Genomic DNA, 23,225 nt, shown 5'->3' with positions numbered 1-23,225 from the left:
AATAGCATTTTGATAAAGTAACCATTTTAACATTGTCTTTTATTTACAAAGGACTCTCCAGAGTCAGATGCTGAAAGAGAAAAGGATAAAAAAGAAAAAGACCGGGAAGGAGAAAAAGACAGGACTAGACAAAGATCAGAATCAAAACACAAATCACCTAAGAAAAAGACTGGAAAGGATTCTGTAAGTATTTAGAATTCTTCCTCTTTGTATCTACCAGTTAGCTGCTTTTCACACAAAGTAGTTTTCTAAAGTATGTTATCATGTGTGACTCAATTTCATGTTTATTAAAAAAATAACATGGCATTCTGTTGTTTAACCCACTAAGAAAGGATATGTTCTTTTAGTTTTAAGCATCCTCAATTTCATGTTCATTAAAAAAATAACATGGCATTCTGTTGTTTAACCCACTAAGAAAGGATATGTTCTTTTAGTTTTGTACATTCTCATTAAGAAATGCCACTGGATATTTTCTACCTAATTCAAGAATATAAAATTTAACAGATGCAACTCACATTGGGTTTTCCTTCAATATGGCATCATTGTAAATCCTATAACGTTGGCATCATTACTAAATCCTGTTTCAATAGGTAGCTTTCCAACAGCTTTTAGAAATAATCATTGGGAGGGAAGAGGTGAGGGCAAATAGGGGGATGTTATAAGCCAAATCTAATGTTTTAATATCGAATTACATAGTTAGTCCTTAGTTTCCCCTATATGTATGTGTGTGGCAGAGCATGTAACACAAGCCTTCTTCACCTTGCCGTTCATGCCACAAATGCTGTGGGCTTAGCAAATATTACCAACTGAGAGTTTAGGGTAGGTAAGTCCTCATCCTCCCTTCGGATTTTCTCCTTTGGTGGGAATAGGGTGGAGGGGTGTTTGTTTTCAAACAGCACTGGAGAGTCTGACGCACATCTTTGGTGAGGAGTGATTATTTCCTCTGTACTTAACTTAGCGACTTAAGTGTCCTTACATTAGATTAATGGAATCCCTGAAGGGTGATGGAATATATAGGTGAACAGTCTACTTTTGAAGAGTTCCTTCTCAAAGTGTTTTGTGTGGTTTTTGTTGTTTTTAAATTTTTTCCAGTCTTAACTTGTCCTCATAACTCTGGGCACAATATAATAATGCTCAAAAGATAATACTTTACTATGGTATAACAGGATAACCTAGATTCTGAAAAATTAGTGAAGAATACTTAGCTAGAATAATACTTAAAGAATACTTAGGAAATGAACACCCAGCTTCCATTAAATGGAAATAAGATGTTTCATATTCAGTTACGTAGAAAGAAGGAAAAGAAATGGATATGTACTATTCTCCCTGATTTACATATTAAACTGAAAGTAAACACCATAGAAGAGTTCCATTCTGAGAGAACTGTCTCCCCTGGTTACTTGACTCCCCGAGTAACCAGGGAGTATTTGGTTAAGTCATTAGTAGGCTTTTGGGAAAGAAAGCCGTCTTTAATCAGTCTGTGATGCCTTAGTTTTTATGGAAGAGAATCCATGTAGATTTTATATTCTTTTTTCAAAGGTTCACTACTACTTACACTTTTGAGTACTGACACAATTGTATTCATTGTTGTTTTTCAGGGTAATTGGGATACTTCTGGCAGTGAACTGAGTGAAGGGGAATTGGAAAAGCGCAGAAGGACCCTTTTGGAGCAACTGGATGATGATCAATAAATTATACCAAATATGTTTACAGTATGATTTAAAGTCTAATTCAGACCAGGGACTCTATTTTAAGTTCAATTGAAATAACACTGGGTTTTAATTATATCACAGGAAAAAAAAAAGTGCATTTAAGTATTGTTATTGTGGACTTTATAAAAGCAAAGGAAATTGAAAATAACTTTTGATTCTGTATCAAGAATCATATTTTCATACAGTCATAACTGTCTGTCTGTGACCCTTTCATAGGGCACTGCAGGATGGATTAAAGGTGGCAATTTACTGATAACTGCAGGTGTCTCTACTTTATTCTAAAGTGTAAGTCATGAGGTGATTTGATTTACTTTATAGAAGTTGGATTTTGAAGATATAATGGAAAAATTTTGATACCTAGTAGTACAAAAAAAAGCACCAGCAACTGATAAACTGCTTTTTTGTGCACTACCCAACTGGTTAAAGACGATATGATCTTTTATGGTAAACTCAGAAATAAGTGTTCATAATGGAAACCTGGTAGACCCTTAACTGTAGTGGTGCTGCGCAGCACTGCTATAATAAAGCCACCGTTATTTTTTATGGAACATCTGAATACATTTTAAAAAGGCTACTGTGAGGGCATTATTTTGAGGTGATGTTTAAAAAGTTAACATCAAATCAAATTGTAAATTAGCTTAAATATATTGCCTTAAGGACCTACTAAAGAATGTGCCACCAAACTTTAAGTGATGGCTGCAATATCCTTGTCTAAAACAAATCAATGTTGACTTCAGCAATTTCTTTAACAGTTTTTTTTTTTTTTTAATCCGAACTTTCTCTTGCTTTTTTTCATTGAGGAAGTCTTTTACCTTCCCTACTCACTGAGAAGTATTGACTTCGTGGTACACATTCTAAAGCATTTCTGATTTGAATATTTTTGTACATTTTTATCAATTATTAAATCTTCTCTTCTAGTGTGTACTAGTATTTATTTCTACTGCTCAGCTCTTAAAAAAAAATTGTATGATTCTTTAAAGGTTAAGATACTAAACCCCTAAAATTTTGCTTTATCTAACCCACATAGCTAAGTTACTTTCCTTTTTTAATATTTAAGAATATTATAAATCATACAGGCCCCTGTATTTGTTTTTGGTCTATGAATTTCCTACAGAATACTTTAAGAAAGGCAATGGTTTGAAGCTAGAATACTTTTTACATGCTAACTTTTGAAGGTTGGTAATGTAATTTATACTATTTTCCTTCAGTGCAGGAGATTTTTTTTTAAGTAAATAAGTAAATTTCAGCACACAGTCTTTGGTATTATCTTAGGTATTTTTTTATTTTGGGTACTTGGGGCAATCCTGTTTCAGGTTGGGATTTAGAAGAACAAAAAGTTCATTTTCCCTTCACCATCCTAATGAATTTGAAAGTGGGACAGACTGGGATGACTTTTCCCATCTCTGCCCTCTATGTTTCAATGAAATCTAGTATCTACTCCTGAAAGCTGCAGGGGAAGGCTGGGGGAGTCCTGAACTTTTCTCAATGCCAAGTCATATTTTTGATGTGAAATACGACATGACTTTATAGAAAGTAAAAATCACTATCTTCAGAAAATGCAAAGCCAGTTTCTTGCTTGAGGTCAGTCTCCTATTGTATATTAGAACCACAACATATAACTTTATCACAGGCAAGTTGCCTAGACTTAATTTTCAGAGGCCCCTTCGTAATAATAGTTAATATTGCTTATCATGTCAAACACTTGACCTGGACATCAAAGTAAAATATTGGCGGAAATACTGGTGGCGTTTCACAGAATTTAGAATCTGTAAAATTTTAATTTACTTCTATGAATCATGATTTTTTAAAGTACAACTTTAAAAAGTTTTTAGTTTTCCTATATTAAGAAACTATTGATGTGATTTAGCATGTCCTCAAATTAACTTTCTATATTATAGAGATACTGTCATATCACAACTTCAGATTTCCATAAGACAGTACAAACTCAAGTTTCCTTATTGTTCCAACCATGAAAATTATTTGACCTAAAAACAAAACTGATGAGTTGTAAAGCAAAATACAACATGCTTTTTATAAAGTATGTGATTGAAGTGACTATAATCCTGTATTGATCCCATCAAATGGCGTTAAGTTGCCAGAAAGATACTATGGCCTGGGATATAGGTGATGGGTAGATTTTATTAAAATAAGTTATGTGTGAATATCTTTAATCCATTTTATTAGGTTTCTAAATCTTTAGTCTAATAAAGTTGAAATGTCTTAGAATATGGTTTTAATTAGAGCTGAACAGTTATGTTCAAAATGTGTTCAAAAAGAAAGCATGTTTATATTCAGATAAAGGGAATTTATACTTTTCAGTTAAGCCTCAGACTTAACTAAATGTTAAGGGCTTATCTTCCCTCATTATCATTAATGAACTCTTGGATTAAATTCAGTAATACATTTAATGTAATGCTTAATAATCAAAATCAGGACTTCAAATATTTGATGTTTTTTATTCCTTCCAATATAAAATTCCAGTATTTAATTCCTATGTGGAAAAATTGAATTGGTATAAAAAGTTAATGACATATGAAGAATTCTTTGCACCTCTCCCAAGTGTATTTAAACAACATAAAACTTTTAAATAAAAGCAGTGGTCCCAACATTTTTAATATAGTGATGCCATTTCATTATCATTACCCAAAGGAGCTTCAACCTATAGATCATTCATGTGTTTCAACAATGAAAATAATTTTTATGCCTCCAAGTAAATCTGAAAATGCTCAAAGTATCACAGCCATTTCATCTTGATTTTTGCTAACTGTGCCCCATTTACAACAATAGTATGAAAGGGATTGGCCTCTAGAGTAAAGCAGTCTTTTAATTCACAGTGGTAAGACTATAAAACTTCTCGAAATATCTGTATACATTTCTCTGAAAAGAAGGTCCATAGTTTTCAATCAGTAACCAGGGGGCCTGCATCTTGTGTTAAGAATCATTTGCCTAGGTGATCCTGGTTTTCTTCCAGTGTTAATGATCAATTGAGTGCTGACTAGGCAGCCACTTTTTTATTTTTGCATCCAGATAGGGGTAACTCCTTTATTTAAGGATTATTTAAAACTTGGATACTATTTGAGAGAGCTAATCAAATAGTACCCAGCAAAGAGTAATGAATGAATTTTTAAAAATGAGTTTATAGGGTGTTCATTATGTAACTTAAATGTAAATTGCAAAGCTAAAGAACTAAATAAACACTTCTAAAAGCAAAATTGAGGCAAAGCACATTAATTCCTTATATCTTAAATCAGACTTTTTCTTTTCCTTTGGGGAAGTCTCTCTCCCAATAGCAGGTCAGATTTTCTTTTACATTTTCTAGGACTCATTTTACATAAAGGAAAAGCAAAGTAACATCCCAAGTAATTTTCATGGAAATGCATTCTAAGTTCATAGTTTCATTCTGTGGTTCTAGTAATGGTGTTATCAGTTCAGTTCAGTCGCTCAGTCGTGTCCGACTCTTTGCAACCCCATGAATCGCAGCACACCAGGCCTCCCTGTCCATCACCAACTCCCGGATTTTACTCAAACCCATGTCCATTGAGTCGGTGATGCCACCCAGCCATCTCATCCTCTGTCGTCCCCTTTTCCTCCTGCCCCCAGTCCCTCCCAGCATCAGAGTCTTTTCCTATAGCAGTCTATTAATTCTTACCTTCCTTATTCTTACCTTGCTCTTAAGTTTTTCAACCGTTTTGATGTAGGTGGTGGTCAGATTCCTTGGGGGCAAGGATTTGTGTTTCACTCACTGTCTTGTGAATTAGAACAGTGCCTGGCACACAGTAGGCATATACTGAGTGAATGTAAAATAAAATATCAGTTGACAGATGTACTCATCCAGCATCCATGGTACTCGTCATCTGTATTAAAGAGCTTGAAAAAGCGTCATTGCAATAAACCATACTGAACCCCAAACTAAATTGAAGTACACTGAAGATAAGTTCTAGTGACTGTGCCTCAGTCTTAACTGTTCCTTCAGAAATGTCCAAACGCTTATTATATATGAGAACATACATCTTTTCATGTGGTTTTTGAGTAGAAAAGGCAATCCCTTGTGATGATTTGAAACATACCTTCTTTCATATCATACACGTATTTCTGTTACAAGAGTAGTGGCTTAAAAGTAGTAACTTCTGAGGAGCTAACATTTAGCTAGATCAGAGTTGCTCTAAAGACCCTAATTAAACAAAACAAAATTCCTGTTTTAAGTTCTGAGAACTAATCGTTTCAGGCTGTTTTTGACAAACAGGTGAATAATGGTGACAGGGCATGTATGCACTTAAGAGTGCTACTGGAACTGACTTAAAGGTGAGTTGGGAAGGGGAGGATTTTGCTCCAGTTACCACATACTCTCCCTAGCTCTCCAGACCATACTGGCTTTCTCTATCTGGCTTACATTTCTTAATTGCAGTGAATTTTTTATGCTTTTTAAAAAATCACTACATAAAAACTGTTCTTGTGAGTCAGTATGATCTAGTTCAAGGCCATCTCATCATTGTTAGTGATTGATACTTGACTGTTAATTTGATGGTAATTTGTCCTAGTTTTAAGGTTGATGTTTGCATTTGAGAACTAGCTCACCTCCAGTTTTCATTCAGACTAAAACAAAGTGGCTGTCTATTCTCACATCACATTCAAACTAAGCCATTTCTTGATGCCCTTCTTTTATGCTGTCTTGGGGGGTATCTAAATGTGGTAATTATAATTTTTTTTTTTGGTCCTGCCTGCAAACTTTTGGTAGGTGTTGCTCTCTTGCCTACCTCTACAACTAAACTGAAGACTTGTTCTGAAAGGTGAGTAATAACAAGGAACAAGGTTTCTACTTTGTGTTTGTACTTACCAGATTTTCTCTTCTGTTCATATATTGTTCTGATGTAAAGAACCTCAATTATATAAAAGTAGACCTTTTGTAAATAAATATAATTTATTAGAAAAATGACATCTTTTACTAAATTGGATTTGTGTCAACTTTTTCCATTAAGCACTGTCGTATGCAGCAGTTCTGTGCTGTGTGGTGATAGATGCCCACACTCTGTTTTCTCAATGTTAATACTTGATTTTCTCTATAAAAAGTTAGATCAAAAAAAGTCTATCAACATTTGTCCATGCATTTGTTTCTTGCTTCAGATTTTTTTCTTAGAAACAGTTGGAGTATTAGTTTAGAAAAAGTGGAAGATTAATCCTTTGGCACAAAGTGGGCTGATAGTATATTTGTGCACACGTTTCTGATAAAAACAAGTGTATTAGGGCTACAAATTTCATTTTATCAAATTTAAAATTAATAGATGTGAATTATAAATCTAGTATTGTGAAAGTGTATTTCACAGTGTAAAATTAGGTGATTCTACAAAATCCAGTATGTTGAACCAGCAGAGTCAGTGGTGGATGTCAAGTTCTATTAACCACTGAGCACTATTGGGTGAGCAGGGTTGCTGGACATCCACTGCAGTGTCATTGGCAGTGACTTTTACTGGATTAAGATACAGAGTTTTAGGCATAAAGATTGGGAGTGAAAAACAAATAGACTTAACCTCTAAGTCATTAGAAAAATCTTTAAAAATGGGTGCTGCTGATAAATTTCCAAAACCTAACCATATCCATCTCATTTTAACTTATTGCTGTAGTTTATTCCTGAAAATATTCTGACAGAATGTTAATGACCTTATTTCCTTTACCATGAGGCACTTCTTCCTGATACAAAACAAACAGGAGACTCTTACTAATTGCAAAATTTTAACTTTGTTCTGTTTTAAAAGTTTCAGCTACAAGTCTACCTTGGGAATATTGCAAGTTTGGTTCCAGATTATCACAATAAAGACTAATTTATGCCCCTTTAAGCTGTTTTTTCAGCCACTTGGACAGTTTCTTAAATTATAAATTTCTTTGCTTCCCTTAAAACATACTAAATGAATATACTAAGAATATACTCTGATGACTTGGAGTTACAAATAATCTGTGTGTGTGTACATGCACACACACACGCATGCACAAATGTTTCAGATGCTTGGTGTCTATCTGCAATCCATGAGCAGACTGAGTATATGCAACATCCTCATTACAACAAATGTTGAGAGAGGCAGTATCTCACCAAAAAAGAGTGCTTTTTCTCTGGAAGGAATAAATTCATAACTAGGATTCTGGAGATATTAAATCTCAATGCTAAAATACTCAATAGTAAAATCTGTTTGGTTCCTATGTTCCATACAGCAAGTGACTGGGAGTTTTGTAGAGGAAGGAGTTTTCCTTACATTTTACCAAGTCTATTTAGGTTAAGAATTCAAGCAGCTAAACATATCTGTTTCTAGAAGATAAAAGAGTATACACGAAACTGGCACATAAACCCCCCTCAAGTATACACTGAAAGATGACAACACAGCACAGGATAGTAGTGTAAATAGTTTATTTGCTCATATGCCATGAAAAGACCAGAAAAGTAACATGAACTGCTTTTATAAAACATTTCTAATATTGCTAAGAAGCAGGCCCATTAAGAGACAAACAAAAGGACATGCCAATATTACTGTCTATTTGTATATTAATAAATAGCCCATTTTAACCTATGTTCATCAGTATTGAGCTTTGGAAAACAGCTGCTTTGTGGTAAAGGACCAACTATTTGTGTTAAATCTCATGGTCAAATCCCTCTTCATCAAAATGAAATGTTGAATGAGTCAGACACAATCTTGGCATGTTCTTTTTTAAAGTACACATTATGAAAATGTGCTAGCAGGTGGCAGTTTAAAGTAATCTTTTTGTAAATAGATATGCTAAAGTGAAATGTGGTAACTGATCCCTAAACTGTCCTTGAAGTTAAATATATATATTTCAAAAAAAAAAACCTATAAGTTAAAATAACATTCAGATTGTATAGCATAGGCTGATGCATTTTTAAACAATATTTACAATATTACCCAGAGGCTTAGGTGGGAATTAAAGAGAAGTGTAAAAACCATAAAAAACTGCACCGATTTTATAGCAAAATATCTGTACATTTAAAAAGATATATAACTACACATTATCCAAGGGAAATGGGACCTTCACCAAGGAGTTCACATGAGCACAACATAAAATAAGAAATTCAGTGGTTAAATACTATACAATAAACTTTACAATTAATATATTGATGTAATGTACCAATAAGGTAAGCCAGAAGCAAAATGTGTGTGATGAAAATTACAAATTAGCTTCAGTCCAGTTTTTGACTTTGGATCAAGTGCCCTGCCAGAGATGAAGGAACAACAACAGTTGCTTTGTTGGCCATTTAGTCCCATTACATATCATTTAAGCTTAATACCAATGTAATTCAGCAATTTAATTGCAATTCCCCACAAGGTAGTTTGGAAAGTACAAGAATTTCTTAGCTCTGATGTATGATGCCAAATATATCTAATCCAATCTACAAAAAGGAGGAGGAGGGAACCCTGCGATTGTCAGAGTGATAAAGCCAGGTTACTAACACTACTCTGCTAGAAGTAATCTTGAATGCTTGTTCATAGAGCTAGTGAACTTCTTCTCCCTGGCTAGCAAGGCACTGATTTCTATTCTCAGGATTGACCCATAATGGTCCTCAGAAATCCTAATACTGATTACTGAGATGTTAATTTTAGTGGGAATTAATAAACATTTGTATTTTTAAAAAGCTGCCTCTAGCTGAAGAACACAGTACTGCAAATAAGTCTTGTACAACATCTGTATGCCACTGTATGGTCTCATTCATACCAATGAATATCACATGAGGCATCATGCCCCAGCACAGAAGCAGAATGTGAAACAAGTTGACTGACTTCCGTGCCACTGCAATTAGGTCCTATTTGTACTTGGCTGGGGCTTGGGTATAGACAAAAGGAGTATCACATGACTTTTTCCTTCTTCCATGCTGCAAGCCCTTAAAAATACAAAGTTGACAGGTATGGCTAAAACAAACTTAACTTCTTAAAAGACAGCAAAGGAAGCCCACAGCAGATGCATTCCATGTTATTTACAACTTATCAGGAAACCAGGGTGGGCCATCATGAGAATCACGATGGCAGGTAATGAATGTAATATGAAATTTATATTTTGGTTAAAAAATAACATACTGGTGTAAAAAGATACTAATCAAATCAAATCCTATTGCTTTGATTAATCTGAGCAGGTACTTCCACTTTTAGGCACTTGTTAACAAAGGTTGAAAGCAGAGCCCATCATTTAAAAATTCTATGTGTTTGCTAAATCTGAGCCCTTAGAATATTGTATCTATGTTCAAGGCTGCAGTTAAATGGTAGCACAGAAAGTTCACAGGGACATCTTCATTCACGTGCACCCTCTATTCACACAAGCAGGTCTCTGGTTCACATGTTCATTTCGGCACCATTAGCAGAACGCAAGTTCTGGTCATCAAAGCGCCGCCTAACACTTCTCCTCACCGCATCGGCTCGTCTGTATGGTTGGTTTCTAAGATCTGTAAAGAGGAGAGCGCCAATGAGAGAATTGCAGTCTATGAGATCATGTGTCTAAGCAAGACAAAGGCCGCTGGCAGCCAATCAAAGCAGCTTGTGTAGAAGAGTCAGCTAACGGGCCCTTCAAGCTCAGGATTTGAGCCAAAAACATATGTACTTTGCCCTCGATATTTACAATCAAGCAAAAACAGCATGTAATACTGGTGTGATTCTGGCTCTTTTATTAATACAAGTAGAGTGCTTCTGTCACTGGCCAGTGTCTAGCCGATGTCAATTTGAAATGTTTCTTCCATTGGGAAGTTGCTATTACTTAGTAGTCATTTTTCTTTCTGAAAACATGAATACCAACAATTGCGATGAATTTTAAACTGCAAGACAAGACAAACTGCCTTCTCCTATCAGATTTTAATTAAGGAAGGAGCTTACACTTGGTCTGCAGACACTGCTTCCATTATTATTCCATTAAAATGAGCTGAGGTCAGTTTATTTTGTGAATCAGAAATATCATAGTCAACCACTGAACAAAAGCAATCACTAAATCAAAATAACACTCCATTCCTGAACATTCTTTCCTGCCACCCAAGATGTTTTTCATCAGAGGGGAAAGGTCATATGGGCCCTCTTGGATTCTCCAATGGCAGGATGCCTAACAATAACAACAAAACGCTTGAATGAATCAACCACTGCACATCAGTTCAAGCAGGTTGAAGGGATGAATGAGATGCACAAGGGGGATTTTAGTAAGCACTCTTAGTATGAAGGCATGCTTTCTTGAATAAGGCAGGTAGCCTCCATTTAATGGAGTCAGAACATTGAAAGGAAAAAGCAGGCTTCATACCTTTTCCCCTTGTTCTGTTTAATTAGTATGTATTTCCCTTTCATCAACTTAGTTTGTTGATTTCTGTTTAGGAAAAAACCCTATCTTTAGAAAGGGAAACAACAGAATTAAAACAGATGTCACCTTTTTTATCCCTTCACTGCTCAGATTGAAAATTGATGGGCCATAGCTGGTCCACAGGATGTTTGGCCCACGCTTTAAATTTTTAAATACAGTTTCCTAGAAATTTAAACTGGGAATTAACCTAAAAACCAAGGTTTCTTGACTTCTCTTGGAAAACTGGTTTTGGGCCCATTTAATTCTCACATGGCAAAATAAGCCAGAGCTAAGTGAGTGCTCAGCTCAGGTCCGCACTGTCCCCACCCCATGAGCTCCTGACTCACTGGAATTTGTGACCTTGCCCTACTCCTAAATTCAGGCCAAGAATGGTTTTGCATGCCTGATAATGTTCTCGGGCCTTTGCTTCCTCACCCAGAGTTGTAATGGACGTCACAATTCCACTTCTGGCTCAGGATATGCAGTGACCAGCCGTTTCCTGGTTCCCGAGTCCTCAGAGCAATTAAGTTCTAAAAAACCCTAATCCTCCCTCAAAGACTATAGATCATGTTCCCTGGCCAGGACTTGCTCTCAATTTCTTTGGATTAAAACGGGATTCACCGAGTAACTTAAAGGCCAAGAAGGGGTTAAGGGAAGGACAGCCTCACACCCAAAGTAAGTATAACCATCAAATACCCTTACCCAAGCCATCACACTTGAGAACATGGAAGCAGACCAAGAAGTCCAACAGAGAGGCTTAGCCTCACATCATTGAAATGTGAGGTACAAAGGCTTCTCCCTGGTCAGACTCTCACCAGTATTACCCTCAGCCAGAGATTGAAATTGATCTGCATACAGAAAGAGGAGGAAGCTAAGTAAAAAGTGATGCTTGCCAGCTCTGTGTATCCTCCACCACCGGTGTGCTAGAAGAAATCCTTACCCTCGAGTGAACATTTGGAAATTTAGTGATATTATTCTTCTTTAAAGCTAAACAGAAAACAAAAACAAAAACACAAAATGATGGTTAAGTAAAAATGGGATGAAAATGGAAAGCAATTCAACTTTGTGAATAACATTCCCGGGCATGTTAGCCAAGAGAAGAAGAAAGGAAGCCACACTACAAGAGGTGTTAGAGGAAATAAAGGCAGGCCAAGCATGTCTTCCCACCCAGCTCTCCGACCACCCACATCCAAGCTGCTTTGAAGTTTGGCTCCAGAAAAACAGTCCGGCAGCAAAGCTGACAATAAACCTTAGTCAAGGAGGTGACAGTCTCTAGCCTTGTTAATACGTACTGGTGGGTAAGCACACTGCAGAACAGGCAACAACATACCACATCCTTCATTATCTTCAGACACAGACGCGCATACGTAACAAGTGCAATTCAGAGAAGAGAACGCCACAAACTAAACATGTAGCCAGTTCCATGTCAATCTCAGCATGGCAGCCAAACAGTGGCGATTTCATATACTCAAAGTATGTGTTTCCTTTGTCACTTTTCCAATCAACAGAGAAGTTTGTTCCCTATTCAGCCATCAGAAACTAAGCCCAGGCAGTTATTTCTCGGGAAAGTGTGATCATGTTTTTCTTTTATTTTCAGGAACAGTAGCATTTGCCAATAAAAGGTATTTGCTATTAATATTTAGCCACCATCTTGACCAAAGAAGCAGATCCAGATATGAGCTCATCACAGTAGTAATGCCCTGGGTTTGACATGGAACAGAGCCACCAGTGAATAAGCATGAATGAGAAGACAGTGGGGGCCCCCAAGCCTTTATATTCATTGCTTAGTTCACAGCCTTGCTCCAACAGGGAACTGCTGACAGCTGAAACTTGGTCATGACACTCAGAAGGAAAAGAAGTGAATATAAAGCTATGGAGTGCCTATATCAGCTTATACAAGCCTCTAGATCTAAAGAGCTCCCTGAGCTTAGCTTGTACCGTGAGCTCCATCACACTGTGGATGATGGCTACGAACTACATAAGGCAGTTAAGATCCAACTTACAGCTGTGTGTACTTCACAGCTCCTTCTGTAAATCATTTTGCATCTGTAGAGTACTTTGTATTCCTGAGAGCTTGTATAGCCGCTCATTTTACTATCAAAGCAAGCTGAGCACAGAAAGGTCGGTTTAATATCTATATAAATCTATTCCAACACAGTGAGTGCTCAATAAATGGTAGGAACAGTAATTACTGTTATTGGTGACTGTCATTTTGTGTTGAAAGATATTAGCCTCAAAATCTTAAAAGCAACCTAGTTTGTCCCCACCCTGACTCTCAAAGAAGTGTTCCATTTACTATTTTCTGAAAATTTCTATATGTATTAATTCAGCTGGCATACACCATCCCAGCCATGTGGGTTCAGGATGTATGAGTGATGCTAGTGAGTCAGCAATTGTGACTGAAACGAGAAACCATGCAGCATGAAGACAACATAAAATGCAACACAGTGGAGATGGCAGTACCATGCCAGACTGTTGGGGGGCCCTGACACACACACAGAGGGTCGTTAGAGGTCAAAAAATCCATAGCAACCTTTTAAGAGCATCAGGTGAGAAAGAGTAATAGTTTAGTAATGGTATTCCTCAGTGAGAACAGGTTCGCAGAAAAATCGAGAGCCACGCTTGGCGGTGCGAGCGGTAAAGGGCACAGTCTTCAGCACTGCATTGAAATAACAGTCAAGACAAACAGAAGAGAGTAAGAAGCCACAATCTACTGCATTAGTACATGGTTAGTGCTTTGTTAACCATACCTGGGGGAGGGGTGAGGGAGGGGAGCAGGAAACGGGGAAGGCAACATATAATATATACCCAGGTGAGTTCCAAAAGCCTACAAGAGTTACTCAATCTTTACTCAATCTGGGGCAGGGTTGAGTAGATCATGGAAAATAGCCCAAGCAGAAAAAAAAAAAAAAAAGAACAAAACTGCTCCATAAACATATTTATTTACCTCCTATGGTAGATCAGGTCAGGCAAATAGAAACTGTGCATTTCATGAGCCAGTGTCGCTAAGCTGGAGAACAGGCTGATGAAAACGGAGCTCTGAGTTCTTAATGTGCCACGGCTGGATGCTCCTCTACCTACAAGTCAACCTCATTGTGGCCTTGAGGCTACAACAGTGCTTACCCAAGGAGATCTGTTCTGGTCTTGCTCAGAGCAGAGCTTCTTGCTCCATGCAGAGGAGGCAAGGAGAGATGCTAAAACAGGAAGCTTTACCTGGGAGCCACCTGCCAGCCACTGCAGGGTGAACACAGACACTGGCAGGCAGAAAGGTCCAGAACACGCGTGTGCCCTGCAGACACTGGCACTTTCATCAGCCACTTACCTACTCCACTTCTCACACTGGCTTACTCTGGACAAGTCATTACTTACTGACTTCCTTTTTTTAGTGATTCATTCTCCTAGTTTATTTCTTTGGGCCTGAGCTGATAAAAAGCCTGACTTGGCCATTTTGTAATCCCTATTTTCAATGCTGTCTAAGCTATTAACAAGAAATGAGAAATCAAAAGTCTGGAGAGTTATATATATATATATTTTGAAATTAGGACAATTAAGGAAATATGAATAATGATTGGCTTTTTTTTTTAAGGAACTCTGCATTTCAGAGGTATGTGATAATGGCCCTGTGGGTATGCCTGTTTGTTTTACTAAACAGAGCTTATTTTCCAAAGATTATATGGAAATACTTCCAAATGAAATTGCATGTCTTGGATTTGCTTCAAAATAACCCCAAGGGAACAGGTAGAAGCAGATTTGTAACAAAATTGGCCATGAGCTGGAAACTACTGACTGGTGATGGGTACTATTCTTCATACTTTTACATAATTTCCTCTACACTTTTGTGTAACATTTCCTACCAAAAAGTGTTAAGTATCTTGGAAGCTGAAAAACTTTAGGCAACAAACATGAAAAGGCAGTCACTCGTAGCCACTGCCCCAAATTACTGCCCCCATCTTTAATAGGGAATGCAAAAACTCTGATGAGTTGGTTTGAGCAGAAAGCATTAGGCTACAACTTAATCAGACAAGAACCAAGCTGGGTTAGGCACGATTTCTAGTGGAGAGAATGACCATTCCTCAACCCTCTGGGCTTTTGACCTGTTGGTCCACCCTCATGAAAGCACTGATTTCCTAGCATCTTCACTTACTTGGAATGAGTGAAAAGGCTTTTAAAGAGCATGTTGAAAAAACATGCATTGACTGTGGTTAGTACAGTATGGGGCCTGTCCATAAGTAGGCAGATGGGTAGAAGTGGCCATGAGCGAGAAAATGGAGCATGGTGACAAATCTAAGACAACAGAACATCATTAGAAGGAGGAGCCCCAGTGAATGATATTCAGGGTTCCAATGATATTGAGATACTGATAATATATTGAGAAATGGATTTTTTTTTTCAGAGAGACTGTTGGAGTTCTTTGACAGGCAGTATACAGGTTACTATAAATATACTTCAAACACTAGCATGGAGTCTCTCTGTAATTCTGCATCTGGATAAAATCAGCTGAAGAACTTGAAAACCCTGGATAAAAGCAGTAGCGAAATCTGTAAATGGTCCAGAAACAGTGAGGCCAGTGGGATCTCCATGGGCCACAATGAGGAAGGAGCTTTTTACCTGTGATAATATCTTCAATGGCACCATCTTTTCCTTCGTATACATGTCTATTATCTTTAACTTGCCGCCTTCTTAATTCGGCAATTAATTCTTGCTGCTGCCTCTTTGATTTGTGGGAAGGAGACTGAGAAGAAAAAAGAATGGCAGAGATTAATGGGGCCAACACCCACTGGAGAAAATCCAAAATTTTCTCCAACTTTTTGGAGAAAATCCAAAACAGGTCTGAGCATTTTGTGACTAACAAGCAGCCACAATCTGAAAAAAAGACAGCACCATCCCAACACACTGCTCAGCAGAAGAAAACTTAGGAAGTCTCTGGGAACAAAAACTTTTTCACAAAGAACACACAAAACTGGCAGCCATAGGAAGGCCGGATCCCATGTCAACAAAAGGCAGCTAGTAATAGCCACTGACTTGTTAACACTTCAGTGAAGAGGATCGTGATGAAAAACTCTATGACCTGCCAGCCTTCATCATGGCCTTCACCTGTGTTGTTTCCCTCCATAGAATGCTCTCTCCCATTCCTCCTTACGAAGCCCTCCCCCTATCAAGGCCAGCACCAATGGCGACCCTGTGAAGCCTTCCCCTTCCCGGACACTTCGCTGTTCAGCCAGCAGGTTACCTGGGATGGTCTCTCTGTACATCCAACCAAGATTTAAGTTCCCTATCTCTATAAACTTGAAAATGCTATACAAACATGCTCTTAGCCTCATTCCAGTGATGGCTAAACAAGTAATGAGTGAATAAGCATCCATATGCCAAGTTTCCAAGCCCAGGAAGGAACTGAAGCATCCTGTCCCAGCCTGGCTCTCTGCCCCTCTTGCCCACATGCCTCCGTGGAGCCATCAGGACCCCGCTCACGCGAGGACCACAGCTGGAGCCTGGCACATCTCACCTTTGGGTCCTGCTGCTCCAGCAGAGCTTCCTGCTCCAGGAGTTTCTCCATGAGTGCTTGTTCCTGCTTTTTCCTCAGCTCATTTTCCTCTTCTGCTTGCTGGGTGAAATCAAAAGAAGCAGAAGATTATGTTTCTGGAAATGTCAGCAGTCAAAATTTTTAAAAACCCCTTCTGAGAGGCCAGGAATTAGAGTGAAGGGAAGGTTTACAAGCTCTACACTTTATTCCTACATATGACTCTGGGGTTTTGCTGTCAGTCTATACCACACCTCTTCAAAACTCATAGTTGAGACTCACCTTTTTCAGAAAATTCCTTTCCTACTCAGGCCACTTCCCAGTCTCTCTCACAGATGTGTGGGGACTTCCCCTCCCTACAGTTTCTCTGAAAGGAAGGTCTCAGATTCCTCTCCTTCTGCCCATTCTTAGGGGAAAACCTCCACCCCTGGCCTCGTGTTTCCCCAGGGGCCTCACCGAGTGACACTCTTGGACTCCCTCCTCACTCTTTTCCAAGGGAGGCAGCGGCAAGGTTGACAGATTAGGGACAAGAAATCTAACAGGTTGACCTCAGTTCAGCCCTCTGAGCATCCTCTTTGTGGAATCCAGCCTCCCTCAGCTTTTTCTAATAGTCTACTGTGCAGTGATAAATCATCTAATTCAGGGCTGAAGTGTAAGCTCACAGAGGCACACCCTATCCTCCAAACCAGCTTTTCTCAGTAATAAACTTTATACACTTTCATCTTTGCCGCTTCTGTCTCAAGTTTCACTTTGGTTCACACTTAGGAAGAGAAAACATCCTAAAATGCTAACATCTGCCCACCAAGTCCCTCGGTCAGGGTCAGGCCAGGCAATTATTATCTATGTAGTGTGTTAGGGCAAGTAGAACACCTGGTCGCATCCCTGCCTGATGAGTGCCTCACGGAGCCAGTGAACAGGACCCCGGGGAGAAATGGTAACATGGAAGGAACGTGCTGAGAAGCTCTGACCTGTGACACCCCAGAGACCACCAAGAGTGGCACCTCTTCTTTACCTCCAGACTTGGAGACCAACCAGGGCCTCTTCCCAGCTTGTGTTATACATTTGTAAACAGCACATATTTTCTCTTGAGACCTTAGACTTACAATTTTTTATGTGAAGAAACATGGTCCCAGCTCATAACCAGAGCTGGCTCAAGCCATCTCTGCACCCGAGCCAGGGAGCTGCAGAGCACCTCGGTCGGCAGGCCCGTGCCCAGCACTTCCCACTGCTTGCAGCCCCTGGGATCACGCACGTGAACCTGGTGCTGTGCCTGTGCTCACACTCACATAAGCAGGGGACGCCTGCCTTCTGCTGGTCGTATCACCACTACACCAAGCCATGCTGAGAGACGAGGGCTGACTAGCGGGAACCTCGTGGGTTTCAGTGAAAAGGCCCAGAGATGGTTCTCCAAAGCCATCAGGAAGGTGAAGGGACTCACTGTTTCCAACCCCATTTTTCAGAAATGTCCACACCCCTGTCCCATCCCTCCCTGCTCCACCATCACGTTCCTCCTTCCTCCACCAACGTGACCCAGGTGAACATGCAGGCAAAGCCTGGAGAGCAGAGACTGCACTGTCTTCTTGAGCACTTGCGTGCTCAGTCATTTCTGACCCATTGTGACTCTATGGGCTGTAGCCCACCAGGTTCCTCTATCCATGAGATTCTCCAGGCAAGAATACTGGAGTGGGTTGCCACTTCCTCCTCCAGGGGATCTTCTCTGCCCAGGGATCTAACCTGCATCTCCTGTACCTCCTGCACTGGCAGGTGGATTCTTTACCATTGCTAAATCTGGAAAGCTGAGCACTGAAATCTCATAATGCTCTCCTTGGCTTCCTTTCTCATTGGACACGTTTTTCTGACACAGATCTGAGTCATGTGCTTTTTCAAAACCATGGTCTCAGGGTATGGGTCCCAGGGTATGTCACAGAGGGCCTCCCATTTAAAGGAAGGGCCATTATGGGTCCAGATAAGGAAACAGGGAGCAACTATCCTTCCAAGAGCCACATTTCAGCCCACACTTAGGGAAGTGCTGGTCCAGAGGCCCGTGGCCATGGGCAGGCCCAGTACAAGCAGGCTGTCCCTGACCTCGGCTATGATGCTGAGGCTCACTTCTCCTACCCCTGACCTGCTCCACAACTCCACAGGAGGCCTGGGTTTCTTAGTCCTTTGACCTGCCTGCAAGGGTGACAGTTGACGCAGCAGCTTCCAAAGATGACTTTGGATGGTCCCGGGTCTCCCTCGCCCCATGGGATAGCCAAAGGCTTTTGTGTGGGGCCTGAGCCCCTGGCTGGGCAGGTAGAAACAGAGAGCATGACAGTCTGAGGGCCTAAGCAGCAAGGCCAGAAACTACATCTCGTCCTCCCCACCCAGATCTGCCACCTGAAAGCCCAGGAGAGGCCCCTGCAGAGCTCTTGAGACTGCACTGCAGCTCCAGGAGGGCACCCGCTCAAGAAATAACACCAGGGGAGGCTTGACAGACACCTGTTTACCTTATAGGCTTTCACAAACCGGACAAAGACGGGGAAGAAGACAGATGGGGGTGTCGTCTTGGGGTTTTCTCCAAAGTACTTCACCACGTCATCAAAGGCATCCTGTAAAAAAGTGTATTTCTCTTAAATGTCATTTTTTCCAGCATTTGAACTTGGGAAAGAGCTGCAGGGGCCCCTGCAACTTTCTGGCCTCTGCCCTCCCTCACCTCCCAAGATTCTGCACAGCCTGTGTTTCCTGCCAACACCTGGTCAAAGGCAACCCAAAGAGGCAAGAGTCTGCACAGCAACCCATCCCTGGGGCCTCCTGTCACTTGTACACACACACACACACACACACACACACACACAGATAAGGAGCTTCTCCTTACAAGAGTGTCCTCAGGCCATGGGAGGACTCCTTAAAGTCGACCAAGTCAGAAGGGACCTTAGAAATTGGTCAGACTCCAGCTCACTGCTTCCACGCTCCTTCCAGGGGTCCCACAGCCGGGACGCTCATGTCTTTGCCTGAATCCTCCTGGGACACAAGGCAGCCAGCCTCACCCGGGAGCCAGCTCAACATGTCTGCTTCCCGGGTTCCCTTGACACAGCCTTCCCTTTCTGTGATGGTGTACAGTCCATTCTGGCTGCGTCTCAAGTGTGTAACTTGACCCCCAGTGTGGTAAAAGATTTCAAGGTCAAGTCCCACAGAAACCCAACACAGCGATCACTGCTCTGCCAAGCACAGGCCTGGCATGCGTTGGTTGAGGTTAACTGAACCTCATGGTAAAGAGAGCCTAGGAATGGAAGGGAAGGGGGGTGGGCCTCAAGAAAAAAGGGTGAAGACCTCAAATTAGAAGAGGACAATGAGCAGGACAGGGACAGCTCCAGGTACAAATGCAAAAAGATCCTCTCCCCGCTGAGCACAGTTACATAGGATATCTACTCTCAGCAGACAGAGGGGAATTTACCCCCCAGTCGGGACAGGGCCCCAGGTGGCTTTACAGAATCCGATCCCTCCTTCTTCATGGAGGTGGGGGGCACAGACACTGACCTGGGCGATCTTGGCATCGTCCTGCAGCTTCTTCAGCTTTCCCTCGTTGCTGAAGATGAACTCCTTCAGCAGCGTGTTGTGGTCATGCATGGTGTACTCCCTCTTGGTCAAGTCCATGCCCCTCTGCAGCTCCTTGACGTCCAGTAAAACATTCTCAAGGGACACTGAAGTAGAGAAAGCAAGGTCCCCGTGACTTCAACGGGAAAGGTCAAAGCCACGGTGAGTTCTCACTGGGAAGTCAACTTCTCAGTGGGCTATCAGGGTTATGCAAGAGCCTGGGATCTGGTTTCTGGTCTTCAGTGAAGAGATGCTTCAATAGGAGTAATTTACTAAGCGCTCACCATCAAGCACTGCAGTAAATCCCTTATATGCACTAATTCATTTGCACCATTAGCCCACGTTGCTGACGAGGGAAAGCAGCACAAAGAAGTTACGTGGGCTTCCTTAGGTCACAAGCTAGGAGGTGGCAGACATGGAGTCTGGCTAACAAACATGGACCCCAAGTCCTGTGTTTGTTTCCAACTATTCCACTCCTCTTACTGGACATGATAACCTACTGCTTAGCCAAAGGCGCAGAGGTTCCTGAACTGACAGGCCCAAGAGCTTATCCTCTAACACGTTGAACGCGTCTGCATTTTTATGACTCTCCAGCAGGGGGCAGCATTTCACCTACTGAATTTCAGTTGTCCTGACCACCAGGACCCAAAGCAACCTGGCAGCTTCTTTTTGCTTAACAACCCTTCCGTGCTTCAGAGGGGATTATGAGCAGTGCTTCAGAAGGGATTATGAGCAGGAATCTTTCCATCTGCAGTGTAGCCATGCTCCCAGAGTGGGTTCACCCCTGCAGCCTCCTGCAGGAGGTCTGAGCCCCACCTCCGGCTCCCCACTCCCTGACTCAGCTCTGCACAGGGAGGAATTATAGAACAATGTAGCATGTTTTTCCCTAGCTAGACCCACACTGTGTTATACATCTCTGACTCCTCAGTGCTTAGGCCAGTGCCAAGTACAAAGCAGGAACTCAGAAAGGTTGACTGGCTAAAGGAAGGAGTGAATGAAAAAATGAGGGGCGGGATAAAGAATCTATGTCACATATCAACCTTAAAAATGCATTCCAATATACATTAGGTGCAAACAAGTACTGTTTGATTCCATTATATATGAGATATCTGCTGCTGCTGCTAAGTCACTTCAGTCATGTCTGACTGTGCGACCCCATAGACAGCAGCCCACCAGGCTCCGCCGTCCCTGGGATTCTCCAGGCAAGAACACTGGAGTGGGTTGCCATTTCCTTCTCCAATGCTTGAAAGTCAAAAGTGAAAGTGAAGTCACTCAGTCGTGTCCAACTTTTAGCAACCCCATGGACTGCAGCCTACCAGGCTCCTCTGTCCTTGGGATTTTCCAGGCAAGAGTACTGGAGTGGGGTGCCATTGCCTTCTCCATATGAGATATCTAGAATAGTCAAATTCATAGAGTCAGAAAATACATTAGTAGAGGCCAGGGGTTGGGGGTGGGGTGGGGAAGGGCAAAGGATGGGCAGTTAGTGTTTAATGAGGACAGCAATTCAGTTCAGGAAAGTGGAAAATTCAGGAGATGGATCATGGTGAGAGCTGCACAACAAAGTGAATGTACTTACACATTCACACTGAACAGTGTCCCTGGACTGCACGGGTGAATATCGTTAAATGGTTTTTTTATATTATATGACCTCTACCACAGTAAAAATAATAATAATAATAATAATAAAGGAATCCAGAGTGAGAACACAGAAAACAAGTCTGTCAGAGAGCACCTCAATCTCCCCAATCTCCCCCACTGGGTTTTTTGAAATGACTCTTTAGAGGAATCTCATTAGGGCCAAAATGAGCTATAGGAAATTTTTAAACTTGTTTTTTCTTAATTAGAATTGTGATGCTAAAACCCCTGAATTTAGACAAAGGGAAACTTGAAAAGGAGGAAAATCACTCCACCAGAAGAGAAATGCATATGAGAAGACAACCCGAGTTCAAGTTCCTTTTGTTTTTAAATTATTCTCATGTATGTATGGCCGCGCTGACTTCTCTTGTTGCAGAGCACAGGCTCAGTAGTTGTGGCACATGGGCTTCATTGTGCCATGGCTTGTGGGATCTTCCTGGACCAGGGATCGAACTCATGTCTTATGCATTGGCAGAGGCGGCTTCTTAAAACCACTAGACCACCAGGGGAGTTCCTCGAGTTCTGTTTCTATCACTTTCTAGCCATGTATCCTTAGGCAAGGCATTTAACCTATAAAAAATGTCAAGTTTTCTCATTTGAAACATAAGGATGCTATTACCTTGTACAGAACCCCCATCTCAGGGTCACTGGTGATTTATGCAAGAAAATTCCAAACTGTCACAGCAAAGCAACAAGTAGTACTGATAATTCAGGCTAAACACAAAATCTAATTAAAGAATTTGTTGGGGGGTGAATCTTAGATTCTCATTCTCTTATTTCACATGACAGCAACAGGGACTTCCCTGGTGGTCCAGTGGTTAAGATTCCATGCTTGCGGTGCAGAGGGGCATAGGTTTCATCCCTAGTCGGGGAACTAAGATCCCACATGCTGAGAGGCATGGCCAAAAAGTGAAAAAAAGAAAATGACTGCTACAGAATAAAAAGGATGGAAGAGGGAAGTCACATGAGCCCAAAAGACCTGGATCTTTATAAAGAGGACACTAAGGTCACCTTCATGTCTATGTTTATTACTGATCCCAGGAATGGCCAGCACCATAGCCGATGTGTTTCAGCTCAGAGCCTCTGATATTTTAGCCTCACTTTCATAGAAGGGTTCTGAGGAGTGCTGTTTACACAGGGAGAATGCTTCCCCCACGACTCAAGGCATTCACACCCAACAGTAATGTTACAAGCTGAAACTGAGTACCTGCAGCAGCTTTCTCCACATAATGAAGCTCATTATAAAAGAGGGACACTTGCTGATATTTTTCTTTTACGACATTGGATATATAGTGCAAAAGCGTTTGCTTTCGGTCCGTTGACTTCGTATCTAAGAGCTGAAAGCCAGAGGGGACACGGGTTAGAGTAAAGATGATGTTCTCCCACTCAGAATAAACACCTGCGCACACGAGCCCCAGAGGAGATGGAAACCACCCCACAGGAGAGTCAGCTTGGTTCTCCCGTGAACCAGCCCATGG

General features: G+C 40.9%; 2 protein-coding genes across 12 annotated transcripts in view; one reads left to right on the top strand and one right to left on the bottom strand.

The window, feature by feature from the left end:
• The window catches only part of PRPF40A (pre-mRNA processing factor 40 homolog A), a 60,541-nt gene extending 56,221 nt beyond the window's left edge, over nt 1-4,320 (top strand). For all 7 annotated transcript variants that reach the window (XM_043487463.1, XM_043487462.1, XM_043487460.1 and 4 more), the window contains 2 exons: nt 52-183; nt 1,599-4,320. In XM_043487463.1, the coding sequence (XP_043343398.1) occupies nt 52-183; nt 1,599-1,691 (225 nt within the window). In that variant the 3' untranslated portion in view covers nt 1,692-4,320. The remainder of the gene's footprint in view (nt 1-51; nt 184-1,598) is intronic.
• Nucleotides 4,321-8,089: 3,769 nt separating this feature from the next.
• Nucleotides 8,090-23,225, bottom strand: part of FMNL2 (formin like 2) — a 327,626-nt gene continuing 312,490 nt past the window's right edge. For 2 of the 5 annotated variants that reach the window (XM_043487455.1, XM_043487458.1), the window contains 6 exons: nt 22,955-23,084; nt 20,056-20,219; nt 19,026-19,127; nt 16,522-16,620; nt 15,627-15,750; nt 8,090-10,146 (listed from right to left, as the gene is read on the bottom strand). In XM_043487455.1, coding sequence (XP_043343390.1) covers nt 10,037-10,146; nt 15,627-15,750; nt 16,522-16,620; nt 19,026-19,127; nt 20,056-20,219; nt 22,955-23,084 — 729 coding nt within the window. In that variant the 3' untranslated portion in view covers nt 8,090-10,036. The other 3 variants (XM_043487457.1, XM_043487456.1, XM_043487459.1) reach the window with 3 other exon arrangements.

Source organism: Cervus canadensis, chromosome 15 (assembly GCF_019320065.1).
Source record: "Cervus canadensis isolate Bull #8, Minnesota chromosome 15, ASM1932006v1, whole genome shotgun sequence".
Lineage (NCBI taxonomy): Eukaryota > Metazoa > Chordata > Mammalia > Artiodactyla > Cervidae > Cervus > Cervus canadensis.
Note: the sequence above shows the minus strand (reverse complement) of the source record. Positions and strands in the feature narration are given on the sequence as shown.